This window comes from Salmo salar, chromosome ssa09, assembly GCF_905237065.1.
Source record: "Salmo salar chromosome ssa09, Ssal_v3.1, whole genome shotgun sequence".
In the NCBI taxonomy this organism is placed as follows: domain Eukaryota; kingdom Metazoa; phylum Chordata; class Actinopteri; order Salmoniformes; family Salmonidae; genus Salmo; species Salmo salar.
The window spans coordinates 154,889,785-154,912,284 of record NC_059450.1 but is presented as its reverse complement, the minus strand read 5'-3'; the positions used below and the strand labels follow the sequence as shown (position 1 = coordinate 154,912,284).

General features: G+C 49.8%; 1 protein-coding gene across 7 annotated transcripts in view; it reads right to left on the bottom strand.

Moving 5' to 3' along the window:
• The window catches only part of LOC106613358 (ubiquitin carboxyl-terminal hydrolase 32), a 107,328-nt gene that overhangs the window by 71,255 nt on the left and 13,573 nt on the right, over positions 1 to 22,500 (bottom strand). For all 7 annotated transcript variants that reach the window (XR_006771245.1, XR_006771244.1, XM_045724865.1 and 4 more), the window contains exons 2-4: positions 15,525 to 15,652; positions 1,827 to 1,932; positions 1,039 to 1,157 (exon numbers count right to left, since the gene is read on the bottom strand). Coding sequence is in view for 5 of the 7 variants with exons in the window: in XM_045724865.1 (XP_045580821.1) it covers positions 1,039 to 1,157; positions 1,827 to 1,932; positions 15,525 to 15,652 (353 nt within the window). In the remaining 2 variants the exon portion in view is untranslated. The remainder of the gene's footprint in view (positions 1 to 1,038; positions 1,158 to 1,826; positions 1,933 to 15,524; positions 15,653 to 22,500) is intronic.

Below are 22,500 nucleotides of genomic sequence, written 5' to 3'. Positions count from 1 at the left end.
CCCCACCAGTTACTACAGAGTCCCCACTAGTTACTACAGAGTCCCCACCAGTTACTACAGAGTCCCCACCAGTTACTACAGAGTCCCCACCAGTTACTACAGAGTCACCACCAGTTACTACAGAGTCACCACCAGTTACTACAGAGTCACCACCAGTTACTACCAGAGTCACCACCAGTTACTACCAGAGTCACCACCAGTTACTACAGAGTCACCACCAGTTACTACAGAGTCACCACCAGTTACTACAGAGTCACCACCAGTTACTACAGAGTCACTACCAGTTACTACAGAGTCCCCACCAGTTACTACAGAGTCACCACCAGTTACTACAGAGTCCCCACCAGTTACTACAGAGTCCCCACCAGTTACTACAGAGTCCCCACCAGTTACTACAGAGTCACTACCAGAGTCACCACCAGAGTCACCACCAGAGTCACTACCAGAGTCACCACCAGTTACTACCAGAGTCCCCACCAGTTACTACAGAGTCACCACCAGTTACTACAGAGTCACCACCAGTTACTACAGAGTCACCACCAGTTACTACAGAGTCACCACCAGAGTCACTACCAGAGTCACCACCAGTTACTACAGAGTCCCCACCAGTTACTACAGAGTCACCACCAGTTACTACAGAGTCACTACCAGTTACTACAGAGTCACTACCAGTTACTACCAGAGTCACCACCAGTTACTACAGAGTCCCCACCAGTTACTACAGAGTCACTACCAGTTACTACAGAGTCACCACCAGTTACTACAGAGTCACCACCAGTTACTACAGAGTCACTACCAGTTACTACAGAGTCACCACCAGAGTCTCTACCAGAGTCTCTACCTGCACATTCTGCTGTTACAGAGCCTGATAGGGCGGTAACAAGCTTGTTGGTTTTATGTTAAAGGGGAGATCTGAAGTTTGCTAATGAGATTCAATTCTTGGAGGTGTGTATTGTGTAAATACATACGTGTGTGTGTGTGTGTGTGTGTGTGGGGACTGTGTTGTGCGTCGGTCTGGGTGATTGACAGGTGACTGACCTCGCTGAAGCACTTCCTGAGAGAGGGCGGGACTTCCCCGTCCACCGCCCGTAGCACGGCCTCCATGTCGTCCCGCGCCGCATAGCCACCCGACTCACTGGCAAACAGGCTGAAGAGGTCTGTGGAGAGACACACAGTTAGTTCATCCTGGCAGGCAGGCTGGTCTTATCATCATGGTAGACAGTAGAAAGTCCTGCCTGGCCTTGGCTCTCTGCTGCCTCACACACATCAATTCCACACATCACAGAGAGACAGAGACAGACAAGCGAAGAGAGAGGGCGCGGGGGAGAGAGAGAGAGAGAGAAGAGGGCGCGGGGGAGACAGCGAGAGAGAGAGGAGGGCGTGGGGGAGACAGCGAGAGAGCGAAGAGGGCGCGGGGGAGAGAGAGAGAGAGAGAGAAGAGGGGGCGCGGGGAGAGAGAGAGAGAAGAGGGGGCGCGGGGGAGAGAGAGAGAGAGAGAAGAGGGGCGCGGGGAGAGAGAGAGAGAGAGAAAGAGGGGGCGCGGGGAGAGAGAGAGAGAGAGAAGAGGGGGGCGCGGGGAGAGAGAGAGAGAGAGAAGAGGGGGCGCGGGGAGAGAGAGAGAGAGAGAGAGAAAGAGAGGGCGCGGGGAGAGAGAGAGAAGAGAGGGCGCGGGGGAGAGAGAGAGAAGAGAGAGAAGAGAGGGCGCGGGGGAGAGAGAGAGAGAAGAGAGGGCGCGGGGGAGAGAGAGAGAGAGAGAGAAGAGAGGGCGCGGGGGAGAGAGAGAGAGAGAGAGAAGAGAGGGCGCGGGGGAGAGAGAGAGAACATACACTTGGCCTTCTCCCCATCTCGTCCTCTGGTCAGCAGCACCAGGCCAATAATGAGGTTGTTGAAGTGTAGTCCTTTAAAAGTGCCTCCAAACGAGTTGTAGATCACCTACAGAGAGAGAAAGAGAGAGAACAGGGAGAGAAGAGAGAGAGAACAGGGAGAGAAGAGAGAGAGAACAGGGAGAGAGAAAGAGAACAGAGAGAGAGAACAGAGAGAGAGAGCAGAGAGAGAGAACAGAGAGAGAGAGAGAACAGAGAGAGAGAGAGAGGAGAAAGAGAACAGAGAGAGAGAGAACAGAGAGAGAGAGAACAGAGAGAGAGAGAGAGAACAGAGAGAGAGAGAACAGAGAGAACAGAGAGAGAGAGAGAGAGAGAACAGAGAGAGAGAGAGAGAGAGAACAGAGAGAGAGAGAGAGAGAACAGGGAGAGAGAAAGAGAACAGAGAGAGAGAACAGAGAGAGAGAGCAGAGAGAGAGAACAGAGAGAGAGAGAGAACAGAGAGAGAGAGAGAGGAGAAAGAGAACAGAGAGAGAGAGAACAGAGAGAGAGAGAGAGAACAGAGAGAGAGAGAGAGAACAGAGAGAACAGAGAGAGAGAGAGAGAGAACAGAGAGAGAGAGAGAGAACAGAGAGAGAGAGAACAGAGAGAGAGAGAACAGGGAGAGAGAGAGAGAGAACAGGGAGAGAGAGAGAACAGAGAGCGAGAGAGAACAGAGAGCGAGAGAGAGAACAGAGCGAGAGAGAGAACAGGGAGAGCGAGAGAGAGAGAGAGAGAGAACAGAGAGAGAGAGAGAACAGAGAGAGAGAGAACAGAGAGAGAGAGAGAACAGAGAGAGAGAGAGAACAGAGAGAGAGAGAGAACAGAGAGAGAGAACAGAACAGAGAGAGAGAACAGAACAGAGAGAGAGAACAGAGAGAGAGAGAGAGAGAGAACAGAGAGAGAGAGAGAGAGAACAGAGAGAGAGAGAGAGAACAGAGAGAGAGAGAGAGAACAGAGAGAGAGAGAGAGAACAGAGAGAGAGAGAGAGAACAGGGAGAGAGAGAGAGAGAACAGGGAGAGAGAGAGAGAGAACAGGGAGAGAGAGAGAGAACAGAGAGAGAGAGAGAGAACAGAGAGAGAGAGAGAGAACAGGGAGAGAGAGAGAGAGAACAGGGAGAGAGAGAGAGAGAACAGAGAGAGAGAGAGAGAACAGGGAGAGAGAGAGAGAGAACAGGGAGAGAGAGAGAGAGAACAGGGAGAGAGAGAGAGAGAACAGGGAGAGAGAGAGAGAACAGGGAGAGAGAGAGAGAACAGGGAGAGAGAGAGAGAACAGGGAGAGAGAGAGAGAGAACAGGGAGAGAGAGAGAGAGAACAGGGAGAGAGAGAGAGAAAACAGGGAGAGAGAGAGAGAAAACAGGGAGAGAGAACAGAGAGAGAGAACAGAGAGAGAGAGAGAGAGAACAGGGAGAGAGAGAGAGAGAACAGAGAGAGAGAGAACAGAGAGAGAGAGAGAACAGAGAGAGAGAGAGAGAACAGAGAGAGAGAGAGAGAGAACAGAGAGAGAGAGAACAGAGAGAGAGAGAACAGAGAGAGAGAGAGAACAGAGAGAGAGAGAGAACAGGGAGAGAGAGAGAACAGGGAGAGAGAGAGAACAGGGAGAGAGAGAGAACAGGGAGAGAGAGAGAACAGGGAGAGAGAGAGAACAGAGAGAGAGAGAACAGAGAGAGAGAGAACAGAGAGAGAGAGAGAACAGGGAGAGAGAGAGAACAGGGAGAGAGAGAGAACAGGGAGAGAGAGAGAACAGAGAGAGAGAGAACAGGGAGAGAGAGAACAGGGAGAGAGAGAGAACAGAGAGAGAGAGAGAACAGGGAGAGAGAGAGAACAGAGAGAGAGAGAGAACAGAGAGAGAGAGAGAGAACAGAGAGAGAGAGAGAACAGAGAGAGAGAGAACAGAGAGAGAGAGAGAGAGAACAGGGAGAGAGAGAGAGAGAGAACAGGGAGAGAGAGAGAACAGGGAGAGAGAGAGAACAGAGAGAGAGAGAGAACAGAGAGAGAGAGAGAACAGAGAGAGAGAGAGAACAGAGAGAGAGAGAACAGAGAGAGAGAGAGAGAGAACAGAGAGAGAGAGAGAGAGAACAGGGAGAGAGAGAGAGAGAGAACAGGGAGAGAGAGAGAACAGAGAGAGAGAGAACAGAGAGAGAGAACAGAGAGAGAGAGAACAGAGAGAGAACAGAGAGAGAGAGAACAGAGAGAGAACAGGGAGAGAGAGAACAGGGAGAGAGAGAGAGAGAACAGGGAGAGAGAGAGAGAGAACAGGGAGAGAGAGAGAGAGAACAGGGAGAGAGAGAGAGAGAACAGGGAGAGAGAGAGAGAGAACAGAGAGAGAGAGAACAGAGAGAGAGAGAACAGAGAGAGAGAGAACAGAGAGAGAGAGAACAGAGAGAGAGAGAACAGAGAGCGAGAGAGCGAGAGAACAGAGAGAGAGAGAACAGAGAGAGAGAGAGAACAGGGAGAGAGAGAGAACAGAGAGAGAGAGAGAACAGAGAGAGAGAGAGAACAGAGAGAGAGAGAGAACAGAGAGAGAGAGAACAGGGAGAGAGAGAGAACAGGGAGAGAGAGAGAACAGAGAGAGAGAGAGAACAGAGAGAGAGAGAAGAGAGAGAGAGAACAGAGAGAGAGAGAGCAGAGAGAGAGAACAGAGAGAGAGAGAGCAGAGAGAGAGAGAGCAGAGAGAGAGAGAGCAGAGAGAGAGAGAGCAGAGAGAGAGAGAGCAGAGAGAGAGAGAGCAGAGAGAGAGAGAGCAGAGAGAGAGAGAGCAGAGAGAGAGCAGAGAGAGAGAGAGAGCAGAGAACAGAGAGAGAGAGAGAACAGGGAGAGAGAGAACAGAGAGAGAGAGAACAGAGAGAGAGAGAACAGGGAGAGAGAACAGAGAGAGAGAGAGAGAACAGGGAGAGAGAACAGAGAGATGGTGTTAACATATCTAGATATCTAGTAATATGCCAGTAGACAGATCCCAGTTGAGGGGCGGCAGTTAAACCAGCGGTTAGAGCGTTGGGCCAGTAACCAAAAGGTCTCTGGTTTGAATCCCCGAGCTAGCAAGGTGGGAAAACGCTGCCGTTCCGCCCTTGAGCAAAGCACTTAACCCCCACCACTAGGGACCGAACCTTTCCGGTAAAATTCCAGAATTTTCCAGGATTTTTTTTTTTTTTTTTTTAAGTTTATAACAGTGAACCTTTTTTGTGGGGTACACATAAGGCAATTCTAGGTCTTGTGGCATATTTTGGTTAAACTATCCCCAATTCAATGGAATTGCAACCCTCTGCATGCAGAGTGCATTATTCCATCACATGTACAGCTGATTCTCAAGATCTGGTACACTAACGAGATGCTATTGAGCCCACACTACTACACTGTCTGAGCCAAGGACTACATGCTTTCTGGTAAGTTTTGATTACAATACTGGGTGGGGTGAATATATTTTATATGACAAACATGTTTTTTTTGTTAACTAGTAAATAGTAGCCTACAGCAAAGTGTGTTTAAATCATTTCAAACTTGTTAACAATTTCTGCTAGTTAGTTTCTGCTACCATGTGGGTTTTAGTTTGCTTGAGCCTGTTAACTGAGGAGTGTTAATTAGATGCTGCCTAGAAGGCCAGCATCCCGGAGTCGCCTCTTCACTGTGGACGTTGAGACTGGTGTTTTGCGGGTACTATTTAATGAAGCTGCCAGTTGAGGACTTGTGAGGCGTCTGTTTCTCAAACTAGACACTCAAATGTACTTGTCATCTTGCTCAGTTGTGCACCGGGGCCTCCCACTCCTCTTTCTATTCTGGTTAGAGCCAGTTTGCACTGTTCTGTGAAGGGCGTTGTACGAGATCTTCAGTTTCTTGGCAATTTCTTGCATAGAATAGCCTTCATTTCTCAGAACAAGAATAGACTGACGAGTTTCAGAGGAAAGTACTTTGTTTCTGGCCATTTTGAGCCTGTAATCGAACCCACAAATGCTGATGCTCCAGATACTCAACTAGTCTAAAGAAGGCCAGTTTTATTGCTTCTTTAATCAGGACAACAGTTTTCAGCTGTGCTAACATAATTGCAAAAGGGTTTTCTAATGATCAATTAGCCTTTTAAAATGCTAAACTTGAATTAGCTAACACAACGTGCCATTGGAACACAGGAGTGATGGTTGCTGATAATGGGCCTCTGTACGCCTATGTAGATATTCCATTAAAAATCTGCCGTTTCCAGCTACAATAGTCATTTACAACATTAACAATGTCTACACTGTATTTCTGATCAATTTGATGTTATTTTAATGGTTAAAAAAAAAGTGCTTTTCTTTCAAAAACCAGGACATTTCTAAGTGACCCCAAACTGTTGAACGGTAGTGTATATATAAATATCTACATTTAAATGGTATTAATATAATTTTGCATATATATATATATTCCCATTAATTCCCACAGAAAGTTTCCACCTCTGAACATTCCCCAAAATGTGCAACCCTACCCACCACAACTGCGCCGATGACATGGATGTCGATCAAGGCAGCCCCCGTGCTCAGGGGGCCATTTTGTTTTGTAAATGACCCGCGTGCCAAATTCAGCTTGCTGAGGAGGAACCCTGTTCTACACAGTCCACTACTACCAGAGCCCTATGGACCCAGGTCAAAAGTACTGCACTGAGTGTAGGAAACATTAAAAAGGCACCTGCTCTTTCCATGATAGACAGACCAGGTGAATCCAGGTGAATCCAGGTGTATCCATGTGAAAGCTATATTATCCCTTATCGATGTCACTTGTTAAATCCACTTGAAATCAGGGGGGGGGGGGGTTCTACTAAGCTAAAATAGTGAATTGTTTTAGGATGGTTATACCAAAGATTACTTAGAAATATGATTCAGAATTTTAGGTATATATAAAAATAAAAAATAAACACAAATTATTAGATAAAATATAGAATTTGGCCTTTATTACTATAGCTCATAGAAACACATTGAACAACATTCATAAATGGCAAAAAAGACAGTTAAAAAATAAATCATAAGGAATAAAGTGTTGAAGTGTCTGTCCCATATCTAGGAGATTAAAGAACGCTCAGGAAATATTTGTGTGTTTTTATACATATATTTATCCCCTTTTTTGTGTTGGCACAAAACTACCTCCATTAATTTGTATGGGCTACCTTCAGACGAGTCCCGTGACACTTCAGTGTCCCCACAGCCAGCGGCCTCAGTGTCCCCACAGCCAGCGGCCTCAGTGTCCCCACAGCCAGCGGCCTCAGTGTCCCCACAGCCAGCGGCCTCAGTGTCCCCACAGCCAGCGGCCTCAGTGTCCCCACAGCCAGCGGCCTCAGTGTCCCCACAGCCAGCGGCCTCAGTGTCCCCCACAGCCAGCGGCCTCAGTGTCCCCACAGCCAGCGGCCTCAGTGTCCCCACAGCCAGCGGCCTCAGTGTCCCCCACAGCCAGCGGCCTCAGTGTCCCCACAGCCAGCGGCCTCAGTGTCCCCACAGCCAGCGGCCTCAGTGTCCCCCACAGCCAGCGGCCTCAGTGTCCCCACAGCCAGCGGCCTCAGTGTCCCCACAGCCAGCGGCCTCAGTGTCCCCACAGCCAGCGGCCTCAGTGTCCCCACAGCCAGCGGCCTCAGTGTCCCCACAGCCAGCGGCCTCAGTGTCCCCACAGCCAGCGGCCTCAGTGTCCCCACAGCCAGCGGCCTCAGTGTCCCCACAGCCAGCCAGCCAGCCAGCCAGCGGCTGCATCAGTGTGTCAGATACAAACAGAAGAAAACTATTTGCATTTTTGAGAGGCGTCGCCCCGGTGATGATTGCCCTTGAAATCTGTCTAAACATAACACTTTCACATCTTCATATTACCTCTGGTTAAAACACCCATTCCTTATTCCACACCATGTTAAAACGCCCATTCCTTATTCCACACCATGTTGAAACGCCCATTCCTTATTCCACACCATGTTAAAACGCCCATTCCTTATTCCACACCATGTTGAAAACGCCCATTCCTTATTCCACACCATGTCGAAAACGCCCATTCCTTATTCCACAACCATGTTGAAAACGCCCATTCCTTATTCCACACCATGTTAAAACGCCCATTCCTTATTCCACACCATGTTGAAAACGCCCATTCCTTATTCCACACCATGTTGAAAACGCCCATTCCTTATTCCACACCATGTTGAAACACCCATTCCTTATTCCACACCATGTTGAAAACGCCCATTCCTTATTCCACACCATGTTGAAACACCCATTCCTTATTCCACACCATGTTGAAAACGCCCATTCCTTATTCCACACCATGTTGAAACACCCATTCCTTATTCCACACCATGTTGAAAACGCCCATTCCTTATTCCACACCATGTTGAAACACCCATTCCTTATTCCTCACCATGTTGAAAACGCCCATTCCTTATTCCACACCATGTTGAACGGATGATTTGGATACTTCTTCACAGCTTGTACATTCAGACGTAATGCTTTAAACATAGGACTTACTCTGTTTGCTCTCCCTGACCCAACATTTCCACATGTAAAAAAAAAAAACTTTATTAGGAACCAGGTCATGTGCACAAATATTGGAAGGCCAAAATGACTATTAAAACACAGAATATTTTCTCTACTCTGCAGTCTGTGTCTGACAAGAAGACAAACTGGACAGAGACAGAGAGAGACGTCAAGGCACTGCAAAAGCTGCACAATATTAGTGTCTTGGGACACATTTCACCTGAACATGCCAGGGAAGTCCTTCTGGAAACGCTGCAATAAAAACCAATGTACAGTTCTAAAACATGTCCTTTAAAAATCAAACAACTCACCCTGACTACAGCCCAGGTCTTTCTGTTGTACATAGCAGCATAAGCCTGCCCTTTCTGTTCTGGGACATAAACTGATGGAGGGGGAAGAGAAAAAGCTTTGAGATGTGTTTAATATGCGTTTAACAACTTATTTACTATGCTACACTATAAAACACACACAAGTATGTGGATACCCCTTCAAATTAGTGGATTCGGCCAGTTCAGCCACACCTGTTGCTGACAGGTGTATAAAATCGAGCAAACAGCCGTGCAATCTCCACAGACAAATATTGGCAGTAGAATGGCCCGTAGTGAAGAGCTCAGTGACTTTCAACATGACAGCGCTCTAGTTCAAGTGAAGGGAAATCTTAACGCTACAGCATACAATGACATTGTAGACAATTCTGTGCTTCCAGCTTTGTGGCAACAGTTTGGGGACGGCCCTTTCCTGTTTCAGCATGACAACGCCCCCGTGCACAAAGCGAGGTCCATACTGAAATGGGATTGTTGAGATCAGTGTGGAAGAACTTGACTGGCCTGCACAGAGCCCTGACCTCAACCCCATCAAACACCTTTGGGATGAATTGGAATGCTGACTGCGAGCCAGGCCTAATCGCCCAACATCAGTGCCCGACCTCACTAATGCTCTTGTGGCTGAATGGAAGCAAGTCCCCACAGCAATGTTCCAACATCTAGTGGAAATCCTTCCCAGGAGAGTTGAGGCTGTTATAGCAGCAAAGTGGGGGGACCAACTCCATATTAATACCCATGATTTTGGAATGAGTTGTTCGACGAGCCGGTGTCCACATACTTTTGGTCATGTAGTGTATATAGGCTAGGGGTTTCCTACTGCCGTGGCCTGAGCCTGCTGCGTCCAAAACACAACCACTACACTCCTTAGTTACACCTTCAAAGACACACACAGCCTTTTTGAGAAGCTAGGTGTAGGTATAGAAGCTAGGTATACGTATAGAAGCTAGGTATACGTATAGAAGCTAGGTATACGTATAGAAGCTAGGTGTAGAAGCTAGGTATAGGTATAGAAGCTAGGTACATGTTCCACTTCCTCTGACTCACACGTTATGGGAAACAAATAAACATGTAAATATAATAAAACCTGAGAGCGACGAGGCTGCAGCTCTTCCCCTGAATCTCTCCGTCTATCAGCACGTACAGCTGAGAGGCACTGTTAATCCCACACGGTGAATCTGACTCGCTGCCGTCTCGCTGGTAAAAGTCAAATATAAATAATATAAATAATAATAATAATAATAATAATGTCTGCCTTGCTGCCTGTTTGAACCCCTAGAGCCCTATGGGTCCTGGTCAAAAGAAGGGAAGGGAATAGGGAATAGGATGCAGAATGTTGCAGACTCTGCTAGAAAGTCCTCCTATAGTAAAGAGACCAGCAGAATCTCCTGCTAACTTATTGATTAAGAATCAAGCAGAAGTGCCCTGGGTATGTGGATCCAAACATGCATATTGCTGATCAAAATGTATTCCCCCCCGATTTATCAACAAAGCAACTGGATTGCGGTTTTGATTGAATATCACCAAGACTGTTTCAATGGAATGCCACTTCCAAGCCCCAACATGCTGCCTAGAGCTGGGACGCACACGTTTTGATTTTATCCATCCACACCAGACGGTAAATCAGGACAGGCAGGCTGAAATATCAAAAGACCAGGTCAAAACACATGAAACATTCATGGCCATTTAGCTAGCTAGCTTGTTGTTGCTAGCTCATTTAGAATAGAAACAAGTTGTATTTTAGCGCCTGGCTACGCTAACGCTCGCCAGCAATTTGGATGTTAAATGATAAAATGATCTTTGTTCATGGTCAGCATGTAAAGGTTGGCTTTCTACACTGGCCAAGCATTTTTCCACTTCCTCAAAAACAAATGTCCCACCGCAGAATAGGCCGACGTCAATCCCCTTGATGACTCAGTCACTGCCTTTGACACACACAGTTCAAACAACTAGTGTTTATTCACTGATAAAGTCAGTCAGGTGGCATGTGTGTGTGTGTGTGTGTGTGTGTAAGTAATCGGGAATAGGCATTTTTACAGTATGGGTACAGCATCCTTCAGCCTAACTGGACAGAAAGCAGAGCAGGAAGAGAGAGAGCCTCTGATGGGGAGAAAGGAACTAGAAATGTTGAAATGCATTAAACCAGCTAGCTACTGTATAAACTAGCCTAAATGACTTTATATCACAAGTCACTGTGGCCAACCTAACACAGATACAATGTGTGCATCCAAAATGGCACCCTATTCCCTATGTAGTGCACTGACCAGGGCCCTGGTCGAAAAGTAGTACACAACATGGGGAATAGAGTGCCATTTGGGATGCAGCAAAATGACTGAGGGTCAATCTCAACAGGCTGAAAGCATGTCCACTACTGAGAGGAAGTAGCCTCAAGGAATGGATCTCGGAGCCAATGTCCTGTAATGTTATGTCCTTTCATTTCATCTCACGCCACTGTAACGTCATGCAGATGCTTGTAAACGGGACATTTTGAAGCCCATGTCTCAGGGAGGCGAGAGGAGGAGTCACCTGGACTGGGGAGGTCTAGAGGAGGAGTCACCTGGACTGGGGAGGTCTAGAGGAGGAGTCACCTGGACTGGGGAGGTCTAGAGGAGGAGTCACCTGGACTGGGGAGGCGAGAGGAGGAGTCACCTGGACTGGGGAGGCGAGAGGAGGAGTCACCTGGACTGGGGAGGCGAGAGGAGGAGTCACCTGGACTGGGGAGGCGAGAGGAGGAGTCACCTGGACTGGGGAGGCGAGAGGAGGAGTCACCTGGACTGGGGAGGCGAGAGGAGGAGTCACCTGGACTGGGGAGGCGAGAGGAGGAGTCACCTGGACTGGGGAGGCGAGAGGAGGAGTCACCTGGACTGGGGAGGCGAGAGGAGGAGTCACCTGGACTGGGGAGGCGAGAGGAGGAGTCACCTGGACTGGGGAGGCGAGAGGAGGAGTCACCTGGACTGGGGAGGTCTAGAGGAGGAGTCACCTGGACTGGGGAGGCGAGAGGAGGAGTCACCTGGACTGGGGAGGCGAGAGGAGGAGTCACCTGGACTGGGGAGGCGAGAGGAGGAGTCACCTGGACTGGGGAGGCGAGAGGAGGAGTCACCTGGACTGGGGAGGCGAGAGGAGGAGTCACCTGGACTGGGGAGGCGAGAGGAGGAGTCACCTGGACTGGGGAGGCGAGAGGAGGAGTCACCTGGACTGGGGAGGCGAGAGGAGGAGTCACCTGGACTGGGGAGGCGAGAGGAGGAGTCACCTGGACTGGGGAGGCGAGAGGAGGAGTCACCTGGACTGGGGAGGCGAGAGGAGGAGTCACCTGGACTGGGGAGGCGAGAGGAGGAGTCACCTGGACTGGGGAGGCGAGAGGAGGAGTCACCTGGACTGGGGAGGCGAGAGGAGGAGTCAGCTGGACTGTAGGGGTTGGGAGGTGAGAGGAGTCAGCTGGACTGTAGGGGTTGGGAGGTGAGAGTAGTCACCTGGACTGTAGGGGTTGGGAGGTGAGAGGAGTCAGCTGGACTGTAGGGGTTGGGAGGTGAGAGGAGTCACCTGGACTGTAGGGGTTGGGAGGTGAGAGGAGTCAGCTGGACTGTAGGGGTTGGGAGGTGAGAGGAGTCAGCTGGACTGGGGAGGTGAGAGGAGTCACCTGGACTGGGGAGGTGAGAGGAGTCACCTGGACTGTAGGGGTTGGGAGGTGAGAGGAGTCACCTGGACTGTAGGGGTTGGGAGGTGAGAGGAGTCACCTGGACTGTAGGGGTTGGGAGGTGAGAGGAGTCAGCTGGACTGTAGGGGTTGGGAGGTGAGAGGAGTCAGCTGGACTGTAGGGGTTGGGAGGTGAGAGGAGTCAGCTGGACTGTAGGGGTTGGGAGGTGAGAGGAGTCAGCTGGACTGTAGGGGTTGGGAGGTGAGAGGAGTCAGCTGGACTGTAGGGGTTGGGAGGTGAGAGGAGTCACCTGGACTGTAGGGGTTGGGAGGTGAGAGGAGTCACCTGGACTGTAGGGGTTGGGAGGTGAGAGTAGTCACCTGGACTGTAGGGGTTGGGAGGTGAGAGGAGTCACCTGGACTGTAGGGGTTGGGAGGTGAGAGGAGTCAGCTGGACTGTAGGGGTTGGGAGGTGAGAGGAGTCAGCTGGACTGTAGGGGTTGGGAGGTGAGAGGAGTCAGCTGGACTGTAGGGGTTGGGAGGTGAGAGGAGTCACCTGGACTGTAGGGGTTGGGAGGTGAGAGGAGTCACCTGGACTGTAGGGGTTGGGAGGTGAGAGGAGTCAGCTGGACTGTAGGGGTTGGGAGGTGAGAGGAGTCAGCTGGACTGTAGGGGTTGGGAGGTGAGAGGAGTCAGCTGGACTGTAGGGGTTGGGAGGTGAGAGTAGTCACCTGGACTGTAGGGGTTGGGAGGTGAGAGTAGTCACCTGGACTGTAGGGGTTGGGAGGTGAGAGGAGTCAGCTGGACTGTAGGGGTTGGGAGGTGAGAGGAGTCAGCTGGACTGTAGGGGTTGGGAGGTGAGAGGAGTCACCTGGACTGTAGGGGTTGGGAGGTGAGAGGAGTCACCTGGACTGTAGGGGTTGGGAGGTGAGAGGAGTCACCTGGACTGTAGGGGTTGGGAGGTGAGAGGAGTCAGCTGGACTGTAGGGGTTGGGAGGTGAGAGGAGTCAGCTGGACTGTAGGGGTTGGGAGGTGAGAGGAGTCACCTGGACTGTAGGGGTTGGGAGGTGAGAGGAGTCACCTGGACTGTAGGGGTTGGGAGGTGAGAGGAGTCAGCTGGACTGTAGGGGTTGGGAGGTGAGAGGAGTCAGCTGGACTGTAGGGGTTGGGAGGTGAGAGTAGTCACCTGGACTGTAGGGGTTGGGAGGTGAGAGGAGTCAGCTGGACTGTAGGGGTTGGGAGGTGAGAGGAGTCAGCTGGACTGTAGGGGTTGGGAGGTGAGAGTAGTCACCTGGACTGTAGGGGTTGGGAGGTGAGAGGAGTCACCTGGACTGTAGGGGTTGGGAGGTGAGAGGAGTCACCTGGACTGTAGGGGTTGGGAGGTGAGAGGAGTCACCTGGACTGTAGGGGTTGGGAGGTGAGAGGAGTCACCTGGACTGTAGGGGTTGGGAGGTGAGAGGAGTCACCTGGACTGTAGGGGTTGGGAGGTGAGAGGAGTCACCTGGACTGTAGGGGTTGGGAGGTGAGAGGAGTCACCTGGACTGTAGGGGTTGGGAGGTGAGAGGAGTCAGCTGGACTGTAGGGGTTGGGAGGTGAGAGTAGTCACCTGGACTGTAGGGGTTGGGAGGTGAGAGGAGTCACCTGGACTGTAGGGGTTGGGAGGTGAGAGGAGTCAGCTGGACTGTAGGGGTTGGGAGGTGAGAGGAGTCAGCTGGACTGTAGGGGTTGGGAGGTGAGAGGAGTCAGCTGGACTGTAGGGGTTGGGAGGTGAGAGGAGTCACCTGGACTGTAGGGGTTGGGAGGTGAGAGGAGTCACCTGGACTGTAGGGGTTGGGAGGTGAGAGGAGTCAGCTGGACTGTAGGGGTTGGGAGGTGAGAGGAGTCACCTGGACTGTAGGGGTTGGGAGGTGAGAGGAGTCACCTGGACTGTAGGGCTTGGGAGGTGAGAGGAGTCAGCTGGACTGTAGGGGTTGGGAGGTGAGAGTAGTCACCTGGACTGTAGGGGTTGGGAGGTGAGAGTAGTCACCTGGACTGTAGGGGTTGGGAGGTGAGAGGAGTCACCTGGACTGTAGGGGTTGGGAGGTGAGAGGAGTCAGCTGGACTGTAGGGGTTGGGAGGTGAGAGGAGTCAGCTGGACTGTAGGGGTTGGGAGGTGAGAGGAGTCAGCTGGACTGTAGGGGTTGGGAGGTGAGAGGAGTCAGCTGGACTGTAGGGGTTGGGAGGTGAGAGGAGTCACCTGGACTGTAGGGGTTGGGAGGTGAGAGGAGTCAGCTGGACTGTAGGGGTTGGGAGGTGAGAGGAGTCACCTGGACTGTAGGGGTTGGGAGGTGAGAGGAGTCACCTGGACTGTAGGGGTTGGGAGGTGAGAGGAGTCACCTGGACTGTAGGGGTTGGGAGGTGAGAGGAGTCACCTGGACTGTAGGGGTTGGGAGGTGAGAGGAGTCACCTGGACTGTAGGGGTTGGGAGGTGAGAGGAGTCACCTGGACTGTAGGGGTTGGGAGGTGAGAGGAGTCAGCTGGACTGTAGGGGTTGGGAGGTGAGAGTAGTCACCTGGACTGTAGGGGTTGGGAGGTGAGAGTAGTCACCTGGACTGTAGGGGTTGGGAGGTGAGAGGAGTCACCTGGACTGTAGGGGTTGGGAGGTGAGAGGAGTCAGCTGGACTGTAGGGGTTGGGAGGTGAGAGGAGTCACCTGGACTGTAGGGGTTGGGAGGTGAGAGGAGTCAGCTGGACTGTAGGGGTTGGGAGGTGAGAGGAGTCAGCTGGACTGTAGGGGTTGGGAGGTGAGAGGAGTCACCTGGACTGTAGGGGTTGGGAGGTGAGAGTAGTCACCTGGACTGTAGGGGTTGGGAGGTGAGAGGAGTCACCTGGACTGTAGGGGTTGGGAGGTGAGAGGAGTCAGCTGGACTGTAGGGGTTGGGAGGTGAGAGGAGTCACCTGGACTGTAGGGGTTGGGAGGTGAGAGGAGTCAGCTGGACTGTAGGGGTTGGGAGGTGAGAGGAGTCAGCTGGACTGGGGAGGTGAGAGGAGTCACCTGGACTGTAGGGGTTGGGAGGTGAGAGGAGTCAGCTGGACTGTAGGGGTTGGGAGGTGAGAGGAGTCAGCTGGACTGTAGGGGTTGGGAGGTGAGAGGAGTCACCTGGACTGTAGGGGTTGGGAGGTGAAAGGGACAGTCATATCCCAGTTTCCTATCAGGTGTGTGTGTGTGTGTGTGTGTGGTGTTCTAGGTCCCAGGGGACGTACCTCTGCAACCTTCGGAGGGATCCCATCTCCCAGTACTTCTCTGTAGAAGCACTGTTGGGCCATGTAGAAGGACAGGCCGCTGGTCCTCTTAAAGGCATCCTTCAGCCGCTTCAACTCCACATCAGTTACTACAGAGAGAAAGAGTGGGGGAGAGAGAGAGACATCAGGCTAAAGACTAAGGTGTCCCTAACATCAGGCTAAAGACTAAGGTATCCCTAACATCAGGCTAAAGACTAAGGTGTCCCTAACATCAGGCTAAAGACTAAGGTGTCCCTAACATCAGGCTAAAGACTAAGGTGTCCCTAACAGCAGGCTAAAGACTAAGGTGTCCCTAACATCAGGCTAAAGACTAAGGTGTCCCTAACATCAGGCTAAAGACTAAGGTATCCCTAACATCAGGCTAAAGACTAAGGTGTCCCTAACATCAGGCTAAAGACTAAGGTGTCCCTAACATCAGGCTAAAGACTAAGGTGTCCCTAACAGCAGGCTAAAGACTAAGGTGTCCCTAACAGCAGGCTAAAGACTAAGGTGTCCCTAACATCAGGCTAAAGACTAAGGTGTCCCTAACATCAGGCTAAAGACTAAGGTGTCCCTAACAGCAGGCTAAAGACTAAGGTGTCCCTAACATCAGGCTAAAGACTAAGGTGTCCCTAACATAAGGCTAAAGACTAAGGTATCCCTAACATCAGGCTAAAGACTAAGGTGTCCCTAACATCAGGCTAAAGACTAAGGTGTCCCTAACATCAGGCTAAAGACTAAGGTGTCCCTAACAGCAGGCTAAAGACTAAGGTGTCCCTAACAGCAGGCTAAAGACTAAGGTGTCCCTAACATCAGGCTAAAGACTAAGGTGTCCCTAACATCAGGCTAAAGACTAAGGTGTCCGTAACATCAGGCTAAAGACTAAGGTGTCCCTAACATCAGGCTAAAGACTAAGGTGTCCCTAACAGCAGGCTAAAGACTAAGGTGTCCCTAACATCAGGCTGAAGACTAAGGTGTCCCTAACATCAGGCTGAAGACTAAGGTGTCCCTAACAGCAGGCTAAAGACTAAGGTGTCCCTAACAGCAGGCTAAAGACTAAGGTGTCCCTAACAGTAGGCTAAAGACTAAGGTGTCCCTAACATCAGGCTGAAGACTAAGGTGTCCCTAACATCAGGCTGAAGACTAAGGTGTCCCTAACATCAGGCTGAAGACTAAGGTGTCCCTAACATCAGGCTGAAGACTAAGGTGTCCCTAACAGCAGGCTGAAGACTAAGGTGTCCCTAACATCAGGCTGAAGACTAAGGTGTCCCTAACATCAGGCTAAAGACTAAGGTGTCCCTAACATCAGGCTAAAGACTAAGGTGTCCCTAACATCAGGCTAAAGACTAAGGTGTCCCTAACATCAGGCTGAAGACTAAGGTGTCCCTAACATCAGGCTGAAGACTAAGGTGTCCCTAACATCAGGCTAAAGACTAAGGTGTCCCTAACAGCAGGCTGAAGACTAAGGTGTCCCTAACAGTAGGCTAAAGACTAAGGTGTCCCTAACATCAGGCTGAAGACTAAGGTGTCCCTAACATCAGGCTAAAGACTAAGGTGTCCCTAACATCAGGCTAAAGACTAAGGTGTCCCTAACATCAGGCTAAAGACTAAGGTGTCCCTAACATCAGGCTAAAGACTAAGGTGTCCCTAACATCAGGCTGAAGACTAAGGTGTCCCTAACATCAGGCTAAAGACTAAGGTGTCCCTAACATCAGGCTGAAGACTAAGGTGTCCCTAACAGCAGGCTAAAGACTAAGGTGTCCCTAACAGCAGGCTAAAGACTAAGGTGTCCCTAACATCAGGCTAAAGACTAAGGTGTCTTATGTGTCACAGGTCGCATCCCAAATGGTTCCCTATTCCCTAGTGCACTACTGGTGGACCACAACCCTAGGGAATAGGGTGCCAACTAACTAACGACGAGGTCATATCCTATCCTCTGCTATGGAAAGAGGGCAGGTTTCATATGACTAGTGAAGGTGATTAACATATGACGGTGCCAGCTGAAGAAAGGATGCACACAAGATCCCACCAGGGTCGAGTCTCAGTACGAGAGCCCCCCACCACCAGGGTCGAGTCTCAGTACCAGAGCCCCCCACCACCAGGGTCGAGTCTCAGTACCAGAGCCCCCCACCACCAGGGTCGAGTCTCAGTACCAGAGCCCCCCCACCACCAGGGTCGAGTCTCAGTACCAGAGCCCCCCACCACCAGGGTCGAGTCTCAGTACCAGAGCCCCCCACCACCAGGGTCGAGTCTCAGTACCAGAGCCCCCCACCACCAGGGTCGAGTCTCAGTACCAGAGCCCCCCACCACCAGGGTCGAGTCTCAGTACCAGAGCCCCCCACCACCAGGGTCGAGTCTCAGTACCAGAGCCCCCCACCACCAGGGTCGAGTCTCAGTACCAGAGCCCCCCACCACCAGGGTCGAGTCTCAGTACGAGAGCCCCCCACCACCAGGGTCGAGTCTCAGTACCAGAGCCCCCCACCACCAGGGTCGAGTCTCAGTACCAGAGCCCCCCACCACCAGGGTCGAGTCTCAGTACCAGAGCCCCCCACCACCAGGGTCGAGTCTCAGTACCAGAGCCCCCCACCAGGGTCGAGTCTCAGTACCAGAGCCCCCCACCACCAGGGTCGAGTCTCAGTACCAGAGCCCCCCACCACCAGGGTCGAGTCTCAGTACGAGAGCCCCCCACCACCAGGGTCGAGTCTCAGTACGAGAGCCCCCCCCCACCAGGGTCGAGTCTCAGTACGAGAGCCCCCCACCAGGGTTGCTTCGTCAGCCATTTTGAGCTAGGCTACTCCCGCCCTCAGCTGTAAATCTGTAAGGCAACTGCCTTCATTTAAAAGGCTAGTAACAGGTGTTACCATTGGATGTGTGGCTCTCTCCCCCTCTCTCAGGGGTCAATTAAACAAATATATTTTATTCATTTATTGAATACATTTTCTCAGCATGTTACCATCCTAGCCACTATAGTAGACGATCTTCTGCTGTAGAAGGATGTGGTTATTAAAACAGGCGCAGAAAGAGCAGGGAGAGAAATTGCTTGCTTGCTCTGGGTACGGCGGGGGAAGTGAAAAACAGGACTGCTGATCGCACCCTCCCTGTATGGCAAAAAAAAAAAGCTTATTAAAAAAAACTAATTAAAAAGCAACAGGAAAGTCAAAGGGATGTTTATGAATCTGGGACTGGAAGGAGGAAAAAGCGGGTCGCTCGTATTAAAAGAAATGGGTGGATGTGTGAGCGTGACCTAGTATTGCAGCATGGTAGGAATAAAGTGTCTGGGTAATTCTGTTCTTGTAGGATGAAATACAAATAGAAAACCACATTGTGTAAAGACCGAACTGTGTGTAGACCTTCATCAAAGACATAGTCCTGAATACATCATGGTCTAATCTATAGTAAAGGCATGGTGATGGGAGACTGCGTTTGTCTTCTCCTCTGCTGACAAGTGATGACAGTTTAATCTAAGATAACTGTTCAATGCTGAGAATTTCAGCTATGTGTCAAAAAGCCTATAAAATAACATGTGGAAAATAAAAATTTATTTAAACTGGTTTGAAGAGCACAAACACTCTTGACAGTACAGCACTTTGAAATGACAGACGCAGAATAATCACCTGGCTACTTCAGCCTTGAAACGGGTTTTCAATTATGCCAGCTTGTCCCTGAAGCTGGAAGGACAGACAACGTCAGAGGAAAGGGGCCAAGGTCGGGGTTGTTTGGGATTCTACCGTGCTACTCTAGCATACTACAAGCAACCATGTTCCATGGACTATGATCTGAGAGGAGGAACTTCCTCTATACAATCCTAGGAAGAAGTAAGTAAGCATTTCACTGTAAGGTCTGCTACACCTGCTGTATTCGACGCACTTGACTAATAAAACTTTGATTTGATAAAATATTTAATTCTTATTTAGGTCGCCACTAGTGGCACCTGGATCTGTGTGTGTGTGTGTGTCATATATAACCATGGATCCACAGGTCCCGTCAGGTCTAAGAGCTCATTATCTTGCCTGTATTCAGAGCACCTTTACCCCGCTGAACCCCGGGGCCGTGGACCCGCTGCATCTTAAGTGGCGCGGCTTTTAACGAATGAACTCCCAGCAGAGCCGGTGTCAGCCACACCCCTGACAGTTAGATCCATGGCAACGCAGTCAACCTTGATGACGTAGTGCAATGCCCGTTGCTAGAGGGGGAGGAACCGGAACGCCCGCTGCTAGAGGGGAGGGAACCGGAACGCCCGCTGCTAGAGGGGAGGGAACCGGAACGCCCGTTGCTAGAGGGGAGGGAACCGGAACGCCCGTTGCTAGAGGGGGAGGAACGGGAACACCCATTGCTAGAGGGGGAGGAACCGGAACGCCCGCTGCTAGAGGGGAAGGAACTGGAACGAGGCAGGGGAGGCGTCGAGAAGGTAACTATGTTTAGTTCAACGATTAAGCTACATCCAAACACAGCTTTGTTGTCCCCTTACTGCCTGAGAGGATTTGAAATTTGACATTTTAAGTGGGTATTGCCCATTCCGTATAGGAAAACCATTGGAAACCCCCATCTCCCTCTAGTCTAGATGACATTAAAACAGGTCTAACTGACCCAGGAAGATTCATTACATTTCTCTAAGTATCAGATAGGTCTGTATTGATTAAATCACCAATGACTTTGCTAAATAATAGTAAAAACGGTTGCAGGTAGATGAACCAAGAGGCAGTTTGACTTAGTGGCCAACACTACTGGGCCACACGCCCGCCATGTACACTCAGGCACAAGCATATACACACACACCCACCCACACAAACACCCACACAAACACCCACAGGTCACGGCTTCCTAGTGAAAGTGGCACAGAGAGAGGATGACACTGTCACACACTCAAAACCACTGAATCAACACTTGGCCAACTATACCCTGAAATAACACAGGTCTGCCTGCGTGAGAGTGTTGACCTGGGGCTGAAGCTGGAGTAGAAACCACGACTGTAGAGAAACAACCAGTAGTAGTAGTAGTAGTAGTAGTAGTAGTAGTAGTAGTGTCTGCCTGGGCCAGCATGCAAATACACGATTCAAGAGACATTACATTTCTGACTCCAAAGAAAAGAGTGCTGGGTGACCTGGCAGTCAGGGACGAAGGGCAAGACCAGACTGACCCATTGATTTGATCCATAACCGTGATTTCTAACGCCTTCTCACTGGGAGTCGTATGTTGACGAGTCCATATCAATACTATTTCAAGGACAAAAAGTAGCCATGAGTTGAACTTTTGGACGGGCCGACCGATACGTAACCATCCATTTAGAACACGTTCTCCACGGATCAGTCTGGTCTTGCCCTTAGGCTTTTAGACTAGTGAGTGAATAGCCTAGTTAGCCGGTGGGTAACCCTGGGTACATTAACTAATATCCCAGTTAGCCGGTGGGTAACCCTGGGTACATTAACTAATATCCCAGTTAGCCGGTGGGTAACCCTGGGTACATTAACTAATATCCCAGTTAGCCGGTGGGTAACCCTGGGTACATTAACTAATATCCCAGTTAGCTGGTGACTGACGGCTGATGCTGCAACTCTCATGGAACAGAGGCTGCCAGCAGCTAACTACTGTATGACTACATACAGCTGACTACTGTATGACTACATACAGCTAACTACTGTATGACTACATACAGCTAACTACTGTATGACTACATACAGCTAACTACTGTATGACTACATACAGCTAACTACTGTATGACTACATACAGCTAACTACTGTATGACTACATACAGCTAACTACTGTATGACTACATACAGCTAACTACTGTATGACTACATACAGCTAACTACTGTATGACTACATACAGCTAACTACTGTATGACTACATACAGCTAACTACTGTATGACTACATACAGCTAACTACTGTATGACTACATACAGCTAACTACTGTATGACTACATACAGCTAACTACTGTATGACTACATACAGCTAACTACTGTATGACTACATACAGCTAACTACTGTATGACTACATACAGCTAACTACTGTATGACTACATACAGCTAACTACTGTATGACTACATACAGCTAACTACTGTATGACTACATACAGCTAACTACTGTATGACTACATACAGCTAACTACTGTATGACTACATACAGCTAACTACTGTATGACTACATACAGCTAACTACTGTATGACTACATACAGCTAACTACTGTATGACTACATACAGCTAACTACTGTATGACTACATACAGCTAACTACTGTATGACTACATACAGCTAACTACTGTATGACTACATACAGCTAACTACTGTATGACTACATACAGCTAACTACTGTATGACTACATTCAGCTAACTACTGTATGACTACATTCAGCTAACTACTGTATGACTACATTCAGCTAACTACTGTATGACTACATTCAGCTAACTACTGTATGACTACATTCAGCTACATACAGCGAACTACTGTATGACTACATTCAGCTACATACAGCTAAATACTGTATGACTACATTCAGCTACATACAGCGAACTACTGTATGACTACATTCAGCTACATACAGCTAAATACTGTATGACTACATTCAGCTACATACAGCTAACTACTGTATGACTACATTCAGCTACATACAGCTAACTACTGTATGACTACATTCAGCTACATACAGCTAACTACTGTATGACTACATTCAGCTAACTACTGTATGACTACAATTCAGCTACATACAGCTAACTACTGTATGACTACATTCAGCTACATTCAGCTAACTACTGTATGACTACATTCAGCTACATTCAGCTAACTACTGTATGACTACATTCAGCTAACTACTGTATGACTACATACAGCTACATACAGCTAACTACTGTATGACTACATTCCCTCTCTCAGACAACTGCTCCGACTGTCTGAACCCGTTTCTGCACCTTGAGCGCCAAGAAGACAACAAATGGTTCATGGCAATACACTGATTGTTA